Source organism: Stenella coeruleoalba (assembly GCF_951394435.1).
Source record: "Stenella coeruleoalba genome assembly, chromosome: 20".
Taxonomy (NCBI): Eukaryota; Metazoa; Chordata; class Mammalia; order Artiodactyla; family Delphinidae; genus Stenella; species Stenella coeruleoalba.
This window is the reverse complement of record NC_137166.1, coordinates 44,948,351-44,973,959: the sequence shown is the minus strand read 5'-3', so window position 1 is coordinate 44,973,959 and position 25,609 is coordinate 44,948,351. Positions and strand designations below refer to the sequence as shown.

Genomic DNA, 25,609 nt, shown 5'->3' with positions numbered 1-25,609 from the left:
CTGCTCTATTCTTTATTTCTCCTTCTGCTAGCTTTGTGTTGTTTGTTCTTTTTCTAGTTCTTTAAGCTGTAAAGTTAGGTTGCTAATTTGAGACCTCTCTTGTTTTTTAATATAAGCATTTATAGCCAAACATTCCCCTTTAGCACCACTTGTATGCCTTAAATTTAGTTTTCTTTGTCAATCATACTTCAGTAAAGCTGGTGGGAAAAAAAGATGGTCCTTGTTGGGGCTGTATACGTCTTTACCAAAAAATACAGAACCCTCACAGCCTCTGCTGGGCTTACTGCCATGAATAGCTATCTCTGTGTCAGACTTAATGCGTACTCCTTTGTTCTGCTTAATCACGGGTGTTAGTGGCACTCAGGCATGCCCCCAGTTTTCTGGATGTCACACCCCACAGGGAAGGAGTTTGTGTCCTGCCACTGCAGAACAAAGTGGGCTGTGTGCAACTGTATTGCCGTTGTCAGATGTGGAGTTGATCGGCTGGCTATGGGTTACTGACACATTGCAAGGAACTAGAACTTGTGCATCCTATCTCCTCTCTTGCTATAAGTAAACGCTGTTCTACTTGATCCTGGGGTGTATTTTTACTATTCTCCATGACCTCAAATCATGCACTGGTCTTTTTCTTGGTGGCACTTATCTGCCTTGCAACCTTGGCCAAAGAGCCTGGGCACTCAGTAAATAGTGAAAAAGGGGGAATGCCATAAATGACTTTCTAATATAAAGTACAGTATAAATTCTCTGAAGGTGAACAGTATTTGGATCATAACTGAAAAACTTAAAACATTGTTTAAATTCCAAGGAGTTCCTGCCAGCCTAAATTATTTGATGCTTTATAAGAACTGAACCATGTAAAATCCTTCTCATATTCTCTTCATTTAAATTGTTTCTCAAGTGGTATAATTCCACTGTCTACTATACATATATCCCATAAAGTCTCTCTCCAGTATGAATTCTGTGATGTACCTTAAGCATTGAACTAAGTCTAAAGGACTTCCCGCATTTGTGGCATCCAAAGGGTTTTTCACCAGTGTGAATACTCTGATGTACTTTAAGGCTTGAACTGAGCCTAAAGGACTTCCCGCATTTGTTACACTCAAAAGGTTTCTCACCACTGTGAATACTCTGATGTCGAGTAAGGCGTCCATACACACTAAACGCCTTCCCACATGCCTTACATTCATAGGGTTTCTCACCAGTATGAAATCTGTGGTGTATAGTAAGTTGATGGCTACTCCTAAAAGTCTTTCCACACTCCTTACATTCATAGGGTTTCTCACCAGTATGAATTCTCTCATGTCTAACAAGATGTGAAGCATGACTAAAAGCCTTCCCACAATCTTTACATTCATAGGGTTTTTCACCAGTATGAATCCTGTCATGTTGTATAAGGTTTGAGGCTTGACTAAAGGCCTTCCCACATTCCTTACATTCATAGGGCTTCTCACCAGTATGAATTCTCTGATGTATTCTAAGTGTTCCAACGTCACTAAAGGCCTTCCCACATTCCTTACATCCATAGGATTTCTCACCAGTATGAACTCTTCCATGTTGAGCAAGGTTTGAGGCACGACTAAAGGCCTTCCCACATTCTTCACATTCATAGGGTTTCTCACCAGTATGAATTCTCTTATGTACTTTAAAGTCTGTAAGACGACTAAAGGCCTTGCCACATTCCCTACATTCATATGGTTTCTCACCAGTATGAATTATTTGATGTACTCTTAGGTCTGTATGACGACTAAACGCCTTGCCACATTCCTTACATTCATATGGTTTCTCACCAGTATGAATTATTTGATGTACTCTTAGGTTTGTATGATGACTAAAGGCCTTCCCACATTCCTTACATTCATATGGTTTCTCTCCATTATCAATTCTGTGATGTAGAGTAAGAGATGAACATTTTGTATAAATGTATGTTTTTCCATTGCTGATTATTTCGTATCTTGAGTCCAAATCTACAACAAATAGGAAAAAAAAAGTTTCTTTGACCACAAAACATTTTATAGAATTAAGAGAAAACTGAAAATTTCACCCATTAGAGATGGTTTAAAGAACTCTAAAATACAGTTATAAAACTTGAAAATTTAAAAGGAGGGCTCAGAAAAAGTAAATTTATGCAGTAGAGCACTGGTAGACAAAGACACGCACAGAACACATCCAGCCCTGATTTGTAGTGTTTGCCAATGTCTATGGTGTAAATACTCCCACCACAGGCAATTCCAAGCTATCAGTGTAATGTAACTGAACCTGGACTTAGGGATGATAAGTAAAATCTTGTCCCTAGAGAGCCAGTATCAGCCAGCTCTAAATACCACTTCCATCTAAAATATAAATATATACACATATAAAATTTAAAAAAGCAATTATACCTGATCATTCTTCAATTACAATTCCCCTAAAAATACACATTTCTGCCACTGTGACTCTTTCCCTCCTATGCATAGCCATGTGTGCTTTTATTTGTTCTTCATAACACATTAAGATATTGAGAGTCTTTACTTAGTTATTCCTCCCCTGACACTTTATTATTTATGATCCTTACATATGTTCAACCTGTTTCATTCCTTCATATCTTTTCTCAGGTCCTCTCTAGCTTTCCCTTTTAACCAAGGCCAACCATTCTGGTCATCCCCAGAAAAGTATGTCCATCAATTCTCTGACATATACCAGGTATACCAGTTGTATGGTATTTTGAACATTTAGGGACTTTGGGCAAAAGAGGGAACTTGAATTATATAGAAAAGTCTAGAAGAATGCCAAAAATTATATTAAAAAGAATTGGCAGTTGTGGGCTGAATGACAAAAATCTGTATGAAGTACCGTGAGCAAAATCCAAAGCGTTTAATGAGGGAGCTATGAGTTGAGGGCAAAAAAAATCTTCTTGTAACTAGAGTATGGTATGTGTACAAAAAGTTGAAATAATATTAACAACAATCTTCAAAATTGAGTAACAATAGAAATTAATAAATATTAGAAAACCAAAAACCCTTTCATCTGGAAATGGAAATGCCCTCTCCAAAAATGCTAGATCACTATGGAAAGAAAAAACTGAAATAAAAGAGTTCTAGTAAATGGACTACACAGAAAATAAGCACATATCAGAATTTTGGGCATTCAATTTCACCATGCAGAGAACTCAAAACTTAAAATAATTATCTCTATAAAAAAGGTGAGTTGAGGGCTTCCCTGGTGGCGCAGTGGTTGGGGGTCTGCCTGCCAATGCGGGGGGTGTGGGTTTGTGCCCCGGTCCCGGAGGATCCCACGTGCCACGGGGCGGCTGGGCCTGCACGTCTGGAGCCTGTGCTCCGCAGCGGGAGAGGCCGCAGCAGTGAGAGGCCCACGTACCACCAAAAAAAAAAAAAAAAAAAAGTGAGTTGAGAATCAAAGCCTAATATGTAGAAAATAAACAACAAAATAGAGGAAGGCATAAAAATAAAGATAAAAGGAGAACATAATGAGTTAGAAAACAGTAACATTAACAAATAAAGAGCTGGTGCTTTAAAAAAATCATTATAAGAAATATTAGATAAACCAATTAAAGACAGTTAAAAACAAATAAAAATAAGAAAAGAGGAAAACAAGAACCACAGAGGGGGACTTCCCTGGTGGTCCAGTGGTTAAGAATCTGCCTTCCAATGCAGGGGATGCGGGTTTGATCCCTTGTCGGGTAACTGAGATCCCATGTGCTGTGGAGCAACTAAGCCCACGTGCTGCAACTACTGAGCCCACGTGCCACAACTAGAGAGACCATGTGCTGCAACTATGCAGCCCACACACTGTGGAGCCTGTGCACCACAACTACAGAGCCCACGCACCCTTGGGCCCATGTGCCACAACTACTGAGCCCATGTGCTCTGGAGCCTGCATGTCACAACTAGAGAGAACACTGCATGCCTCAACAAAGAACCTGTGTGCCGCAACAGAAGATCCTACATGCCACAACTAAGACCTGACACAGCCAAAAATAAATAAATAAATAATCTAAAAAAAAAAAAAAAAAAAAAAAAGAACCACAGAGGAATTAATTTAAATTACAAGGGTACTATGTGAATACTTTTGAAAGTATGAATAACTTTCTAGGAAAATTTATTAAAATTGAACACAGAAGAGAAAGCCTAAATCAACCAGATGCTACAGAATAAACAGAAAAACAGCTGCCAGGAAAAAATTAAGAAGAAGTGTCATAAGCATACTTCAACACCTATATTGTAATTTCTCAATATCTAGATCTAAAATATGGATACAGCATAACTGGACAAAGGGAAAATTTAGGAAGCCAGCAGGCATAACCCTAGAAATCTTATGCCAAAAAGAGGGAAGAATTCAAAGGCTTGGAGAGTTTTGACTGGCCAAAACTAAAAAGACAGTAGCATAAAAATGATTGTGACAGATAATAAACCATGCAATAAAAAGCAATGAAATCAGCAATGATACAAGAGAAAAAATTATTTCTCATCATTAAATAACTCCTTAATTGAAGAAGTTCTAGTTCCAGTATGGTAGCATGAAGTTCCTACAGCCTGCCCCCTCTCTGATTTCAACTATTAACACTTGACAAAATACAAAAATTAACTACATAAGGGCTGTAAATAAAAGCAGGAGGGCTTTGGAAAGGAGTCAGACTATACAAAGCAATCCAGACTGAGCTGAGTTTCTTGCTTAACTCACTCTCATGTCCTTGCTTCAAGGGCAGATCCCAGTTATTGTGGGGTAAGCATGGGCTACAAAAATTCCAATAGAAACTCCACAATGTTTCTGGCTATAAGAACAATGAGAGGGAGCACTGCCAAACTGGAAAGCAAAGGGGGGGAATGCTGGGACAAAAACAGCCAGAGAAGATTTCCTAATTTGGTATTTGGGTATAGATCAGTACAACATTCACTCTTACCAACAACAGCACATGCATGAGAAGGATATGAATCAGTGTGGCAACACTATACCTAGTAAACAATTTGAAAACCTTCCCACAAAGAAAATTCCCAGCACAGGCAGTTTCACTGGTGAACTGTTTCAAATACCTAGTGAAGAAGTACTACCAGTTCTAAACAAAACTATTCCAGAAAATTGAGGAGTGAATTAGTCTATGCAGCTAGTTACTCTGATACCAAACAGGAGAAAAACAGTATAAGAAGTGAAAATTACATACTATAAAACCTTGTAAACATATATGCAAAATACTAAACACTATCTTAACTAACAGAATCCATCAATATATAAAAAAGGTAATACGTAATGCCTGTCTTAGTCCTTTTGGGCTACTATAACAAAAAATAAAGACTGGGTAGCTTATAAACAACAGAAATTTATTTCTCACAGTTCCAGAGGCGGAGAAGTCCAAGATCAAGGGACCAGTATGGCCATATTCTGGTGAAGGCCTTCTTCCTGGTTCATAGCCAGTGCCTTCTCAATGCATCCTCATATGGTGTAAGGGGTGAGGAATCTCTGTGGTAACTCTTAATAAGAACACTAATTCCACTCATGAGTGCTCCACCTTCATGACCTAAGCATCTCCCAAAGGCTTTCCCTCTTAAGGCCATCATCTTTGGGGGTTCGGATTTCAGTATAATACTGGGGGGTAGAAACATTCAGACCGTAGTGATGATCAATCTCAGGAATACAAGATTGGTTTAATATTTGAAAATTTCATCAATATAATTTATTATATTAACACAATAAAATTTATAAAACCCATATGGATCATGTCTAAAATTTTTTTTAAAAAAAGCATTTAATAAAAGCCACATCCATCCCTCATAAAAAGAACTTATCCTAATAAAGATCATCTGCAAAAAACCCACAGCTAACACCATATCCAACGGTGAGAGAATTATGCCTACCACTTATGATCAGAACAATAAAAAGTTATGCCCTCACCACTTCTACTCAACATTGGACTAGAGGTTCCAGGCAGTGCAATAAATCAAAAAATAAATAAAGGCATGCAGGAGAAAATTTAAGAAACAAAAATGTCCTTAATCATAGATTACTTAATCATATGTGTAGAAAGTCAAATGTAAACTATAAAACAGTTACTAGAAAATAGTAATTGAGTTTAGCAAGGCTGAAGTATATACAACCAATATGTAAATATGAGCGAACACTCAGGAATTCAATTTTTAAAAATACAATTTAAAGTAGTATCAAAAATAGGACATAGTGAGGGATATATCTCACAAAAGATATGTAAGACCTGTACACTATAAACTATAAAACACTGCTGAGAAGAGTTAAAGGTATAAATAAATGGAGAGACATATCATGTTTATGGAATGTAAAACTTGATACTGTTAAGCTGTCAATAATTATTGCTGAATTGATTTATAGATTCAATGTAATTCCAATAAAAATCCCAGCAGACTTTTTTGTGGTCTATGATGAAATTGACAAGCTGATCCTAAAATTTATAGGGAAATGCAAAGGATCTAGAATAGTCAAAACAACTTTGAAAAGAACACAGTACAAAGACTAAATAACACTACTTAATTATAAGACTTATGAAGATACACTAATCAGGAAATTTATGTGTCAAGACATGTCAATTAATGGAACAGATGATCAGAAATAGATCCATACATATATGAAAACTTACTTTCATCATTTCAAAGGCAATAGAGTGAAGAAAGGATAGTCTTTTCAAGAAATGATGCAGGAACAATTGGGATATCCATATGCCAAAAAAGAATCCATACTTTGATAAACAAAAATGAACTAAAAAATGGATCACAGACCTGAATGTAAAACATAAAACTGTAAAAATTTTGGAAGAAAACAGGAAAAAATGTGTGACCTTGGGCTAGGCAAAGAATTCTTAGATACAACACCAAAAACCAAGATTCATAAAGAATAAATGGATAAACTTGATTGTGTCAAAGTTCAAAACTTCTGTTCTCCCAAACACGCTGCTACAAGAATGAAAGGAAAAATCACAGTAAACAAGAGAATATTCAAAAAGGATATCTTTTAATGTAGAATATGAAAAATAACTTACAAGTTCAATAAGAAAACAAACAACCTGATAAAACAGACAAAAGATTTTAAAAGATACTGCACTAAAGAAGACAGCAAATAAGATCCTCAACATCATTAGTTATTATGGAGAAACAGATTAAAACCACAACAAAATGACACTATATACTTACTTGAAAGGCCAGAATTAAAAAGATTGACCATACCAATTGTTCATAAGATATGGAGGATCCAGATCTCTCTTACAGCTGGTGGAAATGTGAAATGGTATAGAAACACTGTAAAATAGTTTCTTACAAATTTAAATTTATAATCTTATTTATCTAAATCTAAATTTAAAATCTTACAAATTTAACCATACAATCCAGGCATTCAACTGCTCGGTATTTGGCCAAAAGAAATGAAAGCATATATTCATTCAAAGACTTATAAACAAATGTCTACAGCATCTTAATTTGTTATTGCTAAAGACCAAAAATGTCCTTCAGCAGATAATGAATAAACAAATTGTGGTATAACCAAATACTGGTATAGTACTGAGTAAAACACACATAACAACATGGATGAACTTCAACCTAATTACGCTGACTGAAGGAAGATGAAAAACTTCACACTATCATTCTGTTTGTATAAAACTACAGAAAATGCAATCAACTCTATTGTGATAGAAGTAGAAAGTAGATCATTGCATACCTAAGGAAGTTGGAGGAAGACAGAGGAGGAAGATTATGAAGGGACAAGAAATGCAAAGTTTTGAAAAAAATCATTTTAATAGATTCAGATAAAGCATTTGACAAAATTGAACACCCATTCATAGTTTTAAAAGAAAAAATCAGCAAACTAGGAACAAAAGAAAACTACCTCAATTCAACAAAGGTCACAAATGAAAAAACCTACAAGACTTTCCTTTTTTTTAAGACTTCCACTTTCTATGCCAACATGAAAAACATAGTAGAGACCAGAAACAGATACAGATACATACAGTGATTTCACTTCTGACAAAGGCACCAAAGCAATCCAAAGGGGAAAGGAAATTCTTTTTTTTTTTAAATGGTGCTGGAATAACTGGGTATCCATAGGGAAAACATGAGTCCTGAACCCTACTCACACCGTAATAAAAAATTAACTCAAAATGGATATATAATAGAACTAAACATAAAAGCAAAAATTATAAAAAGTCAAGCAAAAGCAGGGAAAAATCTTTGCCACCTTGGGGTAGGCAAAGATTTCTTGGATAGTATACCCCAAAAAAATCATTAAAGAGAAATTTGATAAATTGGAATTCATAACAATTTAAAAACTCCTTGTAAGATATTGTTAATAAAATTAATAGGTAAGTCACACTGTGGCAAAAAGTTTTTAATGTTCCAAAAGGACTTCCTTTTGTTTCAAAATAAAGAACAGTTACCCTCAAATATAAGAAAATAATGATTTCAAATGGCTAAAGATTTGGATAAACACTGCAAAAAATATGAATGATCAGTAAATAAAAGAAACTCAAGATCATTAGTCATCATGGAAATGCAAAAAGATACCACTACATACCAACTATAATGTCTAGAATTTAAAGGACTGACAATACCAAGTGTTGGAAAGAAAATGGAGTAAGTGGAATGGAGCAGTGCAAAATTTCTAAAATTGTTAAACATGTAGTTACTACTCAACAATTCCACTCTTAGGTATTCATCCTATAAAAATACACGTACACAAATATTCATAACAGTTCTACTTATAACTAGTCCCAAACCGGAAACAACACAAAAGTCCATCAGTAGGTGAACAGAAACATAAATTGTGGTCTATCCATACAACAGAATACTACTTAACAAAAAATTGAACAAAGTAGTGATACACGCAACAATATAGACATACCCCAAAGTCATTATACTGACCAATGGAAGCAAAACATAACAGAATATATAATGTATGATTCCATATTTATAAAATTATTTTAAAAGGCTAATCTAATGTACATTGACAGAAAGTTGATCAGTGGTAGTTTGAATGGGAGTGGGCATGGGGCGTGGAAATTAATTGGGAAGGGAAACAATGGAAACCTTTCATGTACTGTAAATGTTGTGTATCTTGATTATAGTGGGAAATCTGGGTTGTTTACACTTTTTGACCATTAATACACAATGCTGCTGTGAGCAACCATGTACAAGCTTTTGTGAGATGTACATTTCCAATTTTCTAGAGTAGGTAGCTAGCTATGAAGGAAAGTGATGAGAAGAAAAGCATGGCCTTCATTAGCTTGAAAAATAAGTAAATCACATGGCATGCCAGAAGATGGAAATTGCTAAAGAAGAAAATGAAATTGGAAAGAAGACTCAGGATGGCTAGGATCAGGGGAAAGGCTCACTGCAAAACCCCACTAAAAGGACGATATTTGGGCAAAGATCTAAAGACTATAAGGGAGTGCACCCTATTGACTGGATGGTAACTCCAAGTTTAACGTTTTAAGAAACTGACCAGCTGCTTCCCCATGTGGCTGGACCTTTATTTTAACCTATTTGTGTTTCTGACTCTAAAATGTATTTCTTACAGTTGCATCATGTTTTTTATTTTTAAACCATTCTGCCTACGTTGGTCATTTAAATGGAGTGTGCACTCAATTTACCTTTAATATAATTACTGATAGAATTTATGGTTAAAATTTGTTACATATTTTCTGTGTGTCTTAAGCCTTTCTTCCCCTTCTATCTCTTAATTATTACCTTCTTTTGTGTTAAATAGATATGTTCTAGGATGCCATTTGATTTCCTTTATTATTTCTTTTACTATATATTTTTTAGTTATTTTCTTAACGGTTTTCCTGGGAATTACAATTAACATCTTAATCTGTAACAATTTAAATCTGATCAATACCATCTTAATTATAATATTATAAAAAACTATGCTACTGAATAGTTCCATTCATTCCCCAAGCCATGATAATTTGAATGCTTAAAAAAAATAAACAGGGCTTCCCTGGTGGCGCTGGTTGAGAGTTCGCCTGCCGATGCAGGGGACACGGGTTCGTGCCCCGGTCCAGGAAGATCCCACATGCCGCGGAGCGGCTGGGCCTGTGAGCCATGGCCGTCGAGCCTGCGCATCCAGAGCCTGTGCTCCGCAACGGGAGAGGCCACAACAGTGAGAGGCCCGCGTACCGCAAAAAAAATAAATAAATTAAAAACCATAAAATAAAATAAACAGAAGAGGGAGCCCTTAAAAATCACAAATTTAGAAAAGGCATCCAGAATCTTGACTCCTTTCTCAAAACTGAGGAAAATTAATCTCATATATAAATGACCCCCCATCCCCCAAAAAGGCCCAAGGTCAACTTCTATACAAGAAATTATATGACTAAAGTTAATGACAGTTATAGAGACAATATATATATACATCTAAAGCAAATGCCCTGAAAACAAGGAAAAATACTATACCATACTATTCAATAACATGCTAAAAGACAAGAAAAAACTTTTAGATAAGAAAAATCATAAATGAGAATTAGAAAAACTCAGAATTGGGTGATAGAGCTCACAAATAAATTTCAAATAAATGAAAAATAATGAAAGAATACGAACCTAGAAAGAATATGAGAATAAATCCAACAGATCAATGTTAACACAAATAAGAATAAAGAAATATTTGAGAAGGATATGAAAATGAATTACAGTTTAACCTATAGTTGTTTTATCTAGGCTTCTGTGTAAGTCTTATGATTAAAGAAAAGGTGAAAATCATATTTAAAAAACGAAGACAAAAAACCTAAATCACATTAGGGATCCTAACTACTCTTAGAAAACAATTCTACTAATTCTTCATAAGGATCCACAAAATCTAATAGGATCTTTTCCTTCCTAACATACTAGCTTCATGTCCTGTTAGTCACCATTCACTAACTGATCTAGATGCTACTACTCAAACACGCAAACCTCATCCCCCTTGAGGGCCTTTGCATGTGTGGTTCACTCTCCTTGGTTGTGCTTTCTCATACAGTCAAAAAGCCTGTGACCTTACTTCCTGTCTCTGCACAAACGTTAGGAAAGGGTTCTTGATCATGCTACCTTACCTAAATTTGCTGTGTTCTTTGTTAGTGTCCTTTATAACATATTTCACTACCTTATATTATTTATCTATTTATTTCATGTTAATTTCTTCCTTAACATGGTATAATCTCCATTACTGCAAGAACATTATCTGCCCTATTCAGTATTACTGGGTTGATTATGCCAAGCACAGTGCCAGCTCAGACTATTCAAATATTTTCCAGGTATAGGAATGAATGTATTTTTAGACAAGAGTCACATTGAAAAAGAGGATCTGGAAAGAATCTGGTCCAAAATACAGGTAAATGGCTACACCATGGAAGGAAAGGGACTAGCATGAAATTGGGAGGGGAATATGAGAAAAATAACATGGTGAATGATTAATGAGCTTAAGATGAAGTTGAGATACTGCCTCTTCACATTACAAGACTTTCCTTCACTGAGAAGGGAGCTTTCCAATTAATGTTTCAAGGATGTGTTTACCAAGTGTATTTACCACCTGGGCTATCACTTGCACAAATGACTTCTGCCTGACCTGCTCTTACGTACCTGTACACCAACTTCTTGTTTTTTCTCTCATAAACATCCAGGGTTCTTTTCCTTGCTCCAGTAAGGTAATTACATTTGGCTTAGAAATGGAATGGCCTGCTTTAAAGAAAACAGAATGCCACAGGTTGCAGAAATAAATTGTAACTAGTCAAGGTAAAATTATAATTATGATAATAAAAGATCATAATGATATTGACTATTTTAGAGAATGAGAAAATTAAAGGATAAGAGTCAGTTAGGTAAGGCAAAGTTGTTGTTTTGCTGTATTTAAAATTCAAACTCATATGTCCTCTAACTCTAGAGAGCAAACATAATGTGGTTAAAAACATATTTTGAAGCCTGGGATCAATTCCTGCCTTTGCTACCTTCCAGCTGGGTATAACCTCGAATAATTCACTTAAACCCACTATACCTCAGTATTCTCATTTATAAAATGGGGATAATAATAGTACTGCTGGGGGAATTAAATCAGTTAATACTCTCAGTTATTTTAATCAGTTAAATCACATAATGTGCTTAGAATAATGACTACTACACAGTAATCAAAATGTTAGCTATTAACATTATTCTTATGCTCTAATGTCACTAGAGGATACAAGAAAAGAGAGCTATAAGATATTCATTCCATTTTGAATGTAATTTTCATGTATTACAACTTTCAACCACAAATCAGATGAACTTTGTTTTAAGAAATGAACTGCTTTTGGTACAGTTTTAAATAAATCCCAATTATGCAATCCATCACCATATAAACTGTAGAGGCTCTTTTGATACCGAGAGCAATTTAGGACCCTCTGTCAAGCTGATATCCCTGAAACTGTTTCAGATCTTAAAATGGAGTATTAGAGCAATCTGGAGCACAAATGAATAAAAAACTTGGATCCTTTGACCATGGTTATACAGTATATGCCACAAATACCTAATTTAGCTGCTTGGTCATTATGGAAGAGATGCAAATATAAAAAAAGAACACATGGAGATGTGAATATGATTGAAGGATAGGGAAGATAAAAGTGTTTAATGGAGCTGCCATTTCTAACCTGACAAAGCTCAGACCATGTTTTTGGGAAGAGGAAAAAAAGCAAATTTAACTAGTTTCTGGAAAGGCAGCCCTGAAAATTACAGTAGAAAAAAATACACAGCCTATAGAGCAGATTCTAAATTAATCTAAATTATTTGAAGCGGATGAACATACCCAGTGAGACCAAGTTACCATAGTTCTCCATCATCACATCCCGGTACAAAGTCTTCTGAACGAGGTCAAGACATTCCCACTCCTGCTGAGAGAAGCCTATGGCCACATCACTGAATGTCAGTGATCCCTGAAACAGTAAACACATGTATCACTGGGCAAATTAAAGAAAATACTTTGAAAGCAGAAGCAGGAGTTGATGGACTTCTCCATAGGAAAAGAGAAAATGAAAGTATGTAGGCTGGCAATCTATGATGTGGAAGGAGACTTAAGCACAAAGTATACACATTTTTTAAGAAGCCTGCCAACACAGGTCAAATGTCTTCAGTATTCTGGGATACTTCTAAATATCTGAACCATTTGGAAATGGGCAAAATAATGTTTCCCTCCTAAATTAAAAAGCGTATATACAAGAGTAATGTCCAAATGGTATCTGCCTCAAAAATTCTCAATAAATAAATATTTCTCCAAATTTTAAAAACTGGGTTGCATAAAATTAATACGATTTTCTTCAAGTATCAAGTACTATTATGTTAGATCTTGCCATAAGCATTTTTGCTTGATTCAATAAATCCATTTATTATTTTGGCATATGACATTGTATTTTATAAATAAATCAGATTTAATAATTTATACAATTAGATGCACATTTGGAAGGTTTTCCACAATTGTAAGGTTCTATTTTCACCAACTACATATAATGATATGCATTTTTGTTGCCATCTACCATTTCTCACTGAACACTTTCCTTATTCTGAGTGTAGTAGGTAACCTCATTGATTACCAGTGATCTCCATTTCCTGGTATTTATATCCTAATGTAATCCTCTCCCTTTGAATGTGGTCTGAACCCAGTGAGAGAGAATTATTTCCAACAAATATAGAAAAGTGATGGAATGTCACATCCAACATTAGCTTATAAAAAACTATGATTTCCACATTGCTTATTCTCTCTTGCTGTCTCGGTCACTCTGATGAAGCCAGCTACCACGTGTGAGCTGCCCTAAGGAAAGCCCCACATAATAAACCTCTTTTGGAGGAAGACGCGGTCGCCGCTGTAGCGGAGCCTCGGGCCGTCCACTCCTGCTCCTGATTCACTGCCGTTCGCTCTCGCGGAGGAACAAGTTGGTCAGGAAGCCGCACCGCAGCTATGGCTTTTAAAGATACCGGGAAAGGGGCTTCCCTGGTGGCGCAGTAGTTGGGAGTCCGCCTGCCGATGCAGGGGACGTGGGTTCGTGCCCCGGTCCGGGAGGATCCCACATGCCGCAGAGCGGCTGGGCCGGTGAGCCATGGCCGCTGAGCCTGCGCGTCTAGATACCGGGAAGACTCCCGTGGAGCCCGAGGTGGCGATTCACTGGATTAGAATCACCCTCACCAGTCGCAACGTGAAGTCTTTGAAGAAGGTATGTGCTGATCTGAGCAGAGGCGCGAAGGAAAAGAATCTCAAAGTGAAAGGACCGGTTCGGATGCCTACCAAGACTCTGAGAATAACTACAAGGAAAACTCCTTGTGGTGAAGGTTCTAATATTTGGGATCGTTTCCAGATGAGGATCCACAAGCGACTCACTGACCTGCACAGTCCTTCTGAGATTGTCAAGCAGATCACTTCCATCAGTATTGAGCCAGGAGTCGAGGCTGAAGTCACCATTGCAGATGCTTAAATCAACATTTTTAATAAATTGATAATCAGTTGTTAAATATTGTTGACTTTTATTCATAATACTGACAGGTCTTGGGAATAGAGTTGTGCTATGGAATTCATTCCACCTTTTAAGTAGAATAATTAAAATTAGATGGGTAACCTATGTTTTACTCTTTTTCATTATATTTTCCAGGGGCCACTAAATTAGTTTACATTTGACATTATTTGAAAACTGAAATGTCTTAGCTAAATAACATGTGAGACCTTGTGTTGATGATGAATATATACAGTTCTGGCTGCCTATTGGAGCTTTTCCAGGGAACATGTGTCTGGGTTCTACTCTGGAAAATCCGATTTAATTGATATGGGGTACTATCAAAAGTTTCTGGGGTGATTCTAATGTGTACAGCCATGGTTAAGAACCTAAGGTACTAGAGGGCAAGTAACTCAGGGAAAATAGATCTTAAATTCCAGCGCTGGCTCTGCCAGTTTGTCATAACTCCTTTTAAATTTGAAAAATTTCAAAATGTTTTTGAAACTTTGTTAATAAATTTTATAGACAAAAAACAACAAAACAAAACAAAAAAACAATAAACGAAGAGCAGTCGCCAGCCAACAGCTACTGAGGAAGTGAGGCCCTCAATGCAACAGCCATGAAGAACTGGATCAAGTCAACAACCACTTCAATGAGTTCGGATGCAGATCCACTCAAAGTTGAGCTTTAAAATGACTGCAAACCCTGACCAACACATTATAACCCTGTAAGAGACACAGAGCAGGAGAGCCAAGCTAAGCAACATCCAGATATCTAACTCACTGAAACTGTGAGATAAACGGTTGCTGCTTTAAGATGCTATGTTTCAGAGTAACTCATTATGCACTAAAAGATAATTCATTGATTTAAATGATACTGAAGAAGGCTGGTCAATTATATAGATGTTACACAAACTTAGCATGTCTCATTCAACAACAAAATAGCCTTAGTGTTTATGTCTCATGGCTTTCCTACCAAATCCATGACCTCCATGTTCAAAGCCCCAGTCATATACTACTCATCCATACAAAGCAGGAATTTCATACCATATTAAGATTCAGGTCATTCAATGATAAATTCCACCTCATCTACCTGGAAATCTCGGATCTGTGGAAAACTTCAAAGTCTTACCATGGATAGTTAAACAGAACCATTGTCTCCATCTCCAAACTACAGATCTGACCTGCATAGCATAAATTTCTACTTCAAAGAACTTACCCCACTGTTCCATCACTGCCCTTAATTGAAGAATGGGCACTTAAAATATATTGAAAATTTTGGACAATAATTACATGAACACTAGTTAGTTTTGAATGGGCCATACGGAGACAGTGCCAGGTAATTTGGCCACATATTTCTCTGGAACAATAGCTAGGAAACAGGTTATTTGAGGGAACTTTCTGTTAGGAAACATCAGGAAAATTAATGAAAATACTTACATGACCAAAAAAAAAAAAAATACACATATTTCAACAAGGAGAGAAACATCAACTTACATGGGCCATGGTTTTAGACCTGCAAGAGATGATCAGTCCTCTGGGCTCCTCTACCAGAAAAGCAGAGTCCAGAAAATCCAGACCTGGGAGAAGAGAAAGACCTTGAGACCAGTTGTATTTTAGTGTTTCCTCACTGGGTTTAAGTTAATATTACCATTTATGCTCTTCCATTCCAGATTCCAAATTACTTCATATCACACACAACTTGGGTAAGTTAGGATTCTGGACAAATCCATTTCCTCACTCAATTCCTAGGAGTCTCAGCTGCAGTCATTTCTGCATTGAAACCAGACCCAGATACTTCAGTAGAAAATTTTCTGGCCAATGTACCATTGTTACCAGGTTGACGTGAAACTAAGATTGGGCAGCTCTGTCCTGCTCTGAGCAGATCTTCTTCTCTCCATTCCCAAATTCAAGAGAAAAGAGGCCACATAATCCAAATCAGAACCTCTTTCTGGGCTTGAAAGTGGGTGAAGTTGATCAAAATATTAGAGATGGACAAGTAATGTTCAGCATTCTGAGTCCAGCAAAGCTTATTAGTTAAATATATGACCAATATTATACTAGAATATACAAGTAGTCATTCAATGTTAAATTGGGAAGAATATTTAAGGACGTGGAAAATGTTCCATATATAATGTCAATAGAAAAATCAGGTTGACTAATATATTTCTATTTATAAAATATAAGAGCATATTAATCAATACAGAGAAAAGAATGACAATCATAAAACAGAAAATAGAAAAGTCTGGAAATATATATGGCCATATATTAACAGCTATTATATTTTTGGTTATGTTTTTATTGTTTTGTTTTTTAGGGGGTGTTTTTAGGAATGAAGTACTGGGTATTCAGTTGTTTTTAGTTCATACATGAAACAATCAAAACTAGTGAAGACATAAATTATACCTTTGCCATGATCAGAATTTGACATCGGCAATCCCTATCTTTTTGCTTAGATCTTGAGTTTTGGGTTTTTTTTTAAGGTTACTTCATAATCATTGTAACAATTGACATAAGAACTTGAAATTTTTTTTTTTTAATTTATTTGTTGCTGCACATGGGCGTTCTGTAGTTGCGGCGAGCAGGGGCTACTTTTCATTGCGGTGCACGGGCTTCTCATTGCAGTGGCTTCTCTTGTTGCGGTGCACAGGCTCTAGAGGGCAGGCTCTGTAGTTGTGGCGCAGGGGCTTAGTTGCTCCTCAGCATGTGGGATCTTCCCCAACCAAGGCTCAGACCCGTGTCCCCTGCATTGGCAGGAGGATTCTTAACCACTGTGCCACCAGGGAAGTCCAAAATATGTTTTTTTTTAAATTTGTTAAGGTGAAGACGTCCACAAAGTTCTTTGTTCTTTAAATTCAGATCATTGGGATGTCTCTGCAGTCCAGTGGTTAAGACTTCACCTTTCAGGGACTTCCCTGGTGGCACAGTGGATAAGACTCCATGCTCCCAATGCAGGCAGCTCACGTTCTATCCCGGGTCAGGGAACTAGATCCCACATGTATGCCGCAACTAAGAGTTCACATGCCACAATTAAGGAGCCCGCAAGCCACAACTAAGGAGCCCTTCTGCCGCAAGTAAGACCAAGGTAACCAAATAAATAAATAAATATTAAGAAAAAAAAAAGACTTCACCTTCCAATGCAGGGGGTGCAGGTTCGATCCCTGGTTGGGGAGCTAAGATCCCACATGCCTTGGGGCCAAAAAACCAAGAAGCAATATTGTAACAAACTCAATAAAGACTTTAAAAATGGTCCACATCAAAAAACTTTAAAACAATTATTTTAAATAAATAAATTCAGATCATTTTACTATATGGCTTATATTTTGTTTCCTTTGGATCCCAATATCTCATTTTATAATTTCTTCTCAGTTATGTTGGAATTCTGACCACAAAAAACTTGGGAACAGTCCCTGAGTAATCTCTTTTGTGAAGTGATGACAGTCTCAATACAGCTTTATTTCAGATCTTTTCAACAGAAGAATTTATCTTGTTTCTGAACCTGTCAGTTTTGTCGTGATATCCTCCAGATAGCTGCTGAATTATCTTACCTATTAATTTTGCTATACATCTAATATCATTAGAATGAAATCTACAAAATATAAAGGTTATAGTAAAAAAATCCACTTATTGCCATACAGATCCCATGTGTTCAGTATTATTTGTTTATATGCTTACTGTCACTATAGTCACACTGATGTCTCCTTTAGGCAGGTCACCTAACTCTCACCAGTGGCCTTTATCACACACTAGCTTTCAATTATTCATATTCAGATTTTAACTTCCTTCACAGATTATATGTACTCTGAAGGAAGTAATTATGTCTTTTTAGTGGCTGTATTACTTCAAATATTATACTTTCCAGGTCTGACATATTTTAAACAATTAAAAGAAGTATGATTTTTGACTACAAAATACCACTTTTAGAAAAATTTTAAAGGAAATAACTTACAGAAGTTCACAAGGTATATGCACAAGAATGTTCATCAGAGAATAATTTTTGATAGTCCAAAATTAAAAACATAAAAATCTCACAGCAGGCAAACAGGTTAACTATATTATAGTCTGCTAAATTGTGACATACTATGCCTTTTTTTTTTTTTTTTTTTTGCTGCATTGGGTCTTTGTTGCTGCATGGGCTTTCTCTAGTTGCAGCGAGCGGAGGCTGCTCTTCGTTGCAGTACGTGTGCTTCTCACTGCGGTGGCTTCTCTTGTTGCTGAGCATGGGCTGTAGGCACGCGGGCTTCAGTAGTTGTGGCAAAAGGTCTAACTAGTTGTGGCTCGTGGGTTCTAGAACGCAGGCTCAGTAGTTGTGGCTCATGGACTTAGTTGTTCTGCAGCAGGTGGGATCTTCCCGGACCAGGGCTTGAACCCCTTTCCCCTGCACTGGCAGGAGGATTCTTAACCACTGCGCCACCAGGGAAGTCCCCCCATGCCATTCTTAATAAGAACGATATTAAACCATATAATTGACGGAAAACAATATTAAAAGAATTGCTCGGTGAAGAAGGCAGGTCTAAAAAAGTATGCATAATTTAAGAGGTGGCATCCCGTTGAAATTAAGAAAAATATTTCAATGCCGATTTCCTCATCAGCAAAGTAGGGATAAAAATATCACATACGATATATGACTAGTTTGAAGACTAGGCAAAATAATTCAAATACACACTAAATTGTATATCATGATGACTAATGTAAATTATCTATCATTATTGAAGAACAAAATCATTCCATGTTCCTTAATCTTTTATTATAAAAGGAAGCTAATTCTGGTGCTTCCTGGTTTTATTATATTAAAACTTGTGCTTCTTGGGTGTCCTCTTTCTTCTAATTCTAGTATTTAAATTTTAGGAGGTACGTTTGAGAAAGCAGATTTCTGCTTAATAAAATCATTAATTAAAAAGAGAGAGAGAGAGATCAGACAAGAAGAGAGAAAATGTCCCCTTCCTCAGTCCCCAGCAGCTATAGAGAGCAAGAAAAACTGTTCAGAATCATAAACCTGTTCAAAGAACATCATGATAAAACTGGGAAAACTAACTGGAGAATGGAATCTTATTCTTTGCACAGTATAGAGATTTATGTAAATATTTATAAATATAATCTTTATTTTCTGGTATAACAACAATGTTTGGAAATATTGTTTGTACTTGTAAGACACCTGGAAATCAGAGATTAGTGTTATTTTTTCTGAAAACAAGCTTAAATCTCTAAATTATTAACTCTGAAAGCATGTCTTACTTAGTAATATGGTGCCCTGGTAATTAAGTTTTAAATAACATTTGTAATAACTAAAAGGTTTAACTACTTGTAATGCTTTTCACGCAAGATTCTCTGCCCTTCCCTCTTCTCCCTACATGTACAGGGGTATAAAGAAAACTATCATTGGATTAGATTTCTTTTTTGAACTATGAGTTGAACCTTATCTCCTTTATTTGATCAATTTTATTCTGCCAAAACAAAACCACACAAAATTGGAAAAATATACACCAAAATGTTAAAGTGACTATCTCTAAGCAGGGAGATAATGGGTTATCCTTGCTTTCTTCTCAGTAAATTCCCTAAAGAAATGAAAATTTTTTGCAATAAGCCTGTATTAATTCCATCATCATAAATAAAATATATAAAGATATTTCAAAGTATTAAAATATGTATAGACATCACTTGGGAAGAGGCCATATATTCCTCATTTTAAAAATCTGTTAATATGACAATGAAAAAAAATCAATGTGATTAAAATAAATACCAAAAAAAAATAAATAAATAAAATAAAATAAAATAAATACCAGTTAAGGGAATTCCCTGGCGGTCCAGTGGTTAGGACCCAATGCTTCCACTGCAGAGGACCCGGGTTCGATCCCTAGTTAGGGAACTAAAATCCCGCATAGTAGTGTACTAGCACAAAAACAGAAATATAGATCAATGGAACAGGATGGAAAGCCCAGAGATAAACCCATGCACCTATGGTCACCTAATCTATGACAAAGGAGACAAGACTATACAGTGGAGAAAAGACCGCCTCTTCAATAAGTGGTGCTGGGAAAACTGGACAGCTACATGTAAAAGAATGAAATTAGAACACTCCCTAACACCATACACAAAAATAAACTCAAAATGGATTAAAGACCTAAATGTAAGGCCAGACACTATAAAACTCTTAGAGGAAAACATAGGCAGAACACTCTTTGACATAAATTGCAGAAAGATCTTTTTTGACCCACCTCCGAGAGTAATGAAAATAAAAACAAAAATAAACAAATGGGACCCAATTAAACTTAAAAGCTTTTGCACAGCAAACCATAAACAAGACGAGAAGAAAATGGGAGAAAATATTTGCAAGTGAAGCAACTGACAAAGGATTAATCTCCAAAATATACAAACAGCTCATGCAGCTCAATATCGAAAAAGCAAACAACCCAATCAAAAAATGGGTGGAAGACCTAAATAGACATTTCTCCAAAGAAGACATACAGATGGCCAACAGACACATGAAAAGATGCTTAACATCACTAATTATTAGAGAAATGTAAATCAAAACTATAGTGAGGTACCACCTCACACCGGTCAGAATGACCATCATCAAAAAATCTACAAACAATAAATGCCGGAGAGGGTGTGGAGAAAAGGGAACCTTCTTACACTGTTGGTGGGAATGTAAATTGATACAGCCACTATGGAGAACAGTATGGAGGTTCCTTAAAAAATTAAAAATAGGGGACTTCCCTGGTGGCGCAGTGGTTAAGAATCCGCCGGCCAATGCAGGGGACACGGGTTCAATCCCTGGTCCAGGAAGACCCCACCTGCCGCAGAGCAACTAAGCCCATGCGCCACAACGACTTAGCCTGTGCTCTAGAGCCCATGAGCCACAACTACTGAGCCTGCATGCCACAACTACTGAAGCCCACGTGCCTAGAGCCTGTGCTCCGCAACAAGAGAAGCCACCGTGATGAGAAGCCCGTGCACCACAAAGAAGAGTAGGCCCCTCTCGCCGCAACTAGAGAAAGCCCACGCACAGCAACAAAGACCCAACACAGCCCTAAATAAATAAATAAGTTTATTTAAAAAAAAACCTAAAAATAGAACTACGATATGACCCAGCAATCCCACTACTGGGCATATACCAGGAGAAAACCATAATCAAAAAGATACATGCACCCCAATGTTCATTGCAGCACTATTTACAATAGCCAGGACAGGGAAGCAACCTAAATGTCCATCAACAGAGGAATGGATAAAGAAGATGTGGTACATATACAATGGAATATCAACCATAAAAAGGAATGAAATTGTGTCATTTGCAGAGACATGGATGGACCTAGAGACTGTCATACAGAGTGAAGTAGGTCAGAAAAACAAATATCGTATGTTAACGCATATATGTGGAATCTAGAAAAATGGTAAAGAGGATCTTATTTGCAAAGAAGAAATAGAGACTCAGACATAGAGAACAAACATACGGATACCAAGGGGGAGGGAGAGTGAGATGAATTGGGAGATTGGAATTGACATATATACACTACTATGTATAAAATAGATAACTAATGAGGACCAACCGCATAGCACAGGGAACTCTACTCGGTGCTCTGTGGTGACCTAAATGGGAAGGAAATCCAAAAAAGAGGGGATGTATGTATACGTATGGCTGATTCACTTTGCTGTACAGCAGAAACTGACACAGCAGTGTAAAGCAACTATACTCGAATAAAAATAAATAAATAAAATAAATACCACTTAAGTATATTCACTTCTTGAATATCCTTTAGCTGTACTGCACTGATATAATTAGAGACATTTCCCTATAAACACTCTAACATCAATGGAAAAGGAAATTGCCTTTGCAAATTAATGTGAATATGTATACCAAATAGGTAGAAAAGTTCTGGGTACACAGAAAATGCTCAATAAGTGTGGCTAAACATTTTCATTCTTCTCTGAAAAACCAATTAAACTATCATTTTGGATATAATCCTTGCAAAAGTTTTTACAAAATTCTTTTTTTAAAATGAGTTGCATATATAATTTCAAATTTTCTTGACTACTATTATCTACATATTAAGATTGCTTAACATTAGATCATAGCCATTTTTTTTCTTGTAACGGCTAATTCTTATAAACAGGAATTTTATTATCTACATAATATTCTATCTCATGGATATCGTGTGATTTTCTTAACCATTCCATTAGTATAATCATTAATTTTGTGCAAAACCATCCCAAGGTATAACAGTCTTTAATTGCATATCAATTACCCAGGTCTAATCTTTTGGGTTATCACACCTTTGAAAAATGCATCTTTCCAAATATATGCAGTAATTCTATACAAGCACAAGGGATTTGTGGTCCCCTGTAGGCCCCAAAATACAAAGGATCCCTGGATCAGAACACCTGTTCTGGAAAACTAGCGTCCACGTAGCCCTTTGACATGCAAGCACTCAACACATTAACATCATATTTTCATCACTGATTTATAGAATCTGAAGGGTGAATGACACAGAATAAAGACAATGTTGAGCATTTATTGTGTGCCACCCTTCAAGACTACTAAACCCGCTGTGACCTCATACCTATAACCAGAATTAAGTAGGATTGTGCGATCTGTATCAGGGCTCACAGGTTTCTCCCGTCAGAGCTCATAGTTTCATACTCAAATGCTTTCATACTCAAATACATAAATGAGCCCCAGAGAAGTGCCAGGGAGGGTAATCCGAGGAAGGAATCCTAATCTTGGGAGTCTTTTTATCCATACGTTCCTAGGAGCCTGTCTCAGGGGCAATTGTTGATTTAAAATTCCGATCTCAGCAGCTGGTATGTACTTTCTTGCTGGAAGGTGTCTTGTAGGACTCAAAACCAGATTTCCCAACTGCGCCCACATTCTTTGGGAGAAGTACATGTTTGAGAGAAGCCTAGAAGCAGCAAAGGGGAAAAAGAGCTATGTGTCACATGACACCGTAGAGCCACTGCAATCCACATTCACAAAAAGGACATGCACCCTGTGTCTCCGTCACACAAGGAGGAACACACACCTCTCTCAGTCTCACAATCGCACTCACTCTAAGAGATAAAATCACCCTCCCCGCTGCTCAAGCGCCCACAGCCCCGACGGGGCGGGCGGACTCGCGTGGCTGCGCTCCGGCCGTCCACGCTTTGAGCGCCTCCGGCAATCCCAGTCTCACCGCCACTGGCTGTCCCTCATGGGCGCCAGCTACGTCTGCGCAGCCGTCTTCGCGGCGACCCAAGCGGATTCTTCCTCGGACGGGTGCCACTCACGCGCAGTACGCAACACGGGACACGGAAAAGGAACCGGAGGTCAAAGTCACCTCGCCGTCTGTGGGACGTGAGGGTCCAGGTTGTTAAAGTCCTGAAGCAAAGCAACTGCCGGGCCGGGCCTGGAGATTTCTGGGAATGACCGCCCCACTGCGCCTGCGCAGCGCTGGTGTCCCAACGCCCGGAGGCCCAACCTGAGGCGGAAGGCGGGTTCAGCTGTTCCCAGGGCCAGGAGGCGGCGAGTGAGGGTGGGGCCGGACCAGAGGATTGTGAGGAGGGGCCTGCGGAGCTCTTCTTTTCCAAGGCTTCAGGCCTGCGTGTGAAGGGTCTGTCCTGTTGAATCAAGTAATATGACCTCGAGGGCCATCCAGTGCGAGCTCTTGAAGTGGGTTCATGATCCAACCAAACTGTGCGTGTTTGTGTCGTGTGTTACGAGTGTGCAGGTGAATGTATCCCTTCCCTAAAACGCTCATTCCACTCGCAATGCCACAGGTGCTGACTACTCCGGTTTTAGAGCTGAAGCCTCTGAGTTTACATAAGGTGTATAACATTATACTGTTGATTAGCAAAGACGTGTTTCCAGGTGAGAAAACCTGGATAAAGTGAGACTTTATAATATATTCTCATTGTAGAAAAAGGGAGAATGAGTTTTGGTCCCTTTTTCAAGAATACTGATTGCAGTTCTCTGAAAACTAGAACAAAAAGCAATACCTTATTTACATTTTACAATATTATGTCCACCAGAAATTGTTGTTAAGCGATTCTTTTCATCCCTCTCTGCTCTATTGTGAAGTGGCGAGCTTGACTGCATTTTTAAAAGCCCACAGGTTGAGAAACATCTTTTAATTCGTAATGCCTGGTCATGACATCTCATTGAAAAATACTTTGCTTCTCAGTTGTTTGGGCAGTGAAGATAAATCAGACTCAAAATCTGAAAGGAGGAAGATTATTCTGGGCTATCAGAAGAATTAAGGTTGCATTACACATATATATATTTAGATTCATGAGTGAGTTCATGAGTAAGCAAATGGGAAATGTAAAGTTCTCATCAAAGGATGCCCATATTTCAGTTATCAGCATTACAACATATTTTAAATATGCAATCCACGCATAGATTAACATTTCAAAAGGATATAAAGTTTAACTAAAAATGCGATCAACCTCTTCTGCCATATATTTCAGACATATAGTAGCTAACCTTAGCATGCACAGCATTTTGATTTTAGTGTATATAGCCTTCCAGACGTTATTTTTTTCTCATAAAATAATTTGACATTTAAAAAAATATTATTGAAGTACAATTGATTTACAATGTTGTGTTAATTTCTGTACAACAAAGTGACTCAGTTATACATATATATATATATATATATATATACTTTTTCATATTCTCTTCTGTTATGGTTTAATCATAGGATATTGAATTTAGTTCCCTGTGCTATACAGTAGGACCTTGTTGTTTCAGATAAGTTATTTTATTTTTATTAATTTATTTATTTTATTTATTTATTTTTGGCTGCAATGGGTCTTCGTTGCTGCGTGCGGACTTTCTCTAGTTGCGGCGAGCAGGGGCTACTCTTCGTTGCGCGCGGGCTTCTCTTGTTGCGGAGCACAGGCTCTAGACTGCAGGCTCAGTAGTTGTGGCTCACAGGGTTAGTTGCTCCACGGCATGTGGAATCTTCACGGACCAGGGCTCGAACCCGTGTTCCCTGCATTGGCAGTTGGATTCTTAACCACTGTGCCACCAGGGAAGCCCCCAGATAAGTTATTTTAAAATAAAATATACAATGTTACACACACACATATGAATACAAAATGTATATGTAATTTCAAATACTATGTATGCTGTATGCATATGAAAGTATGTATTTCTTTTTCTTCACACAAATGTGTTTCCATATCAGTACTTAAGGAGTGTCATCATTTT

General features: G+C 37.2%; 2 protein-coding genes across 5 annotated transcripts; one reads left to right on the top strand and one right to left on the bottom strand.

Moving 5' to 3' along the window:
* Nucleotides 1-180: 180 nt before the first annotated feature.
* On the bottom strand, nucleotides 181-23,809 carry LOC307179294 (uncharacterized protein). Of its 4 annotated transcripts, XM_079908225.1 has the most exons (6): nucleotides 23,592-23,809; nucleotides 15,922-16,004; nucleotides 14,321-14,405; nucleotides 12,754-12,880; nucleotides 11,559-11,657; nucleotides 181-1,964 (listed from the first exon to the last, which is right to left on the bottom strand). In XM_079908225.1, exons 4-6 carry the CDS (start codon nucleotides 12,785-12,787, stop codon nucleotides 919-921), a joined length of 1,179 nt encoding a protein of 392 aa, XP_079764351.1. In that variant the 5' UTR covers nucleotides 12,788-12,880; nucleotides 14,321-14,405; nucleotides 15,922-16,004; nucleotides 23,592-23,809; the 3' UTR covers nucleotides 181-918. The 4 variants fall into 4 exon arrangements, with proteins under 4 accessions (XP_079764351.1, XP_079764349.1, XP_079764350.1 ...); XM_079908223.1 differs by lacking the exon at nucleotides 14,321-14,405; XM_079908224.1 differs by lacking the exons at nucleotides 14,321-14,405; nucleotides 23,592-23,809 and having other exon boundaries at nucleotides 15,922-16,156.
* On the top strand, nucleotides 13,654-14,518 carry LOC307179295 (small ribosomal subunit protein uS10-like). The gene has a single exon (XM_079908226.1). It carries the CDS (start codon nucleotides 14,039-14,041, stop codon nucleotides 14,408-14,410), a length of 372 nt encoding a protein of 123 aa, XP_079764352.1. The 5' UTR covers nucleotides 13,654-14,038; the 3' UTR covers nucleotides 14,411-14,518.
* Nucleotides 23,810-25,609: the final 1,800 nt, after the last annotated feature.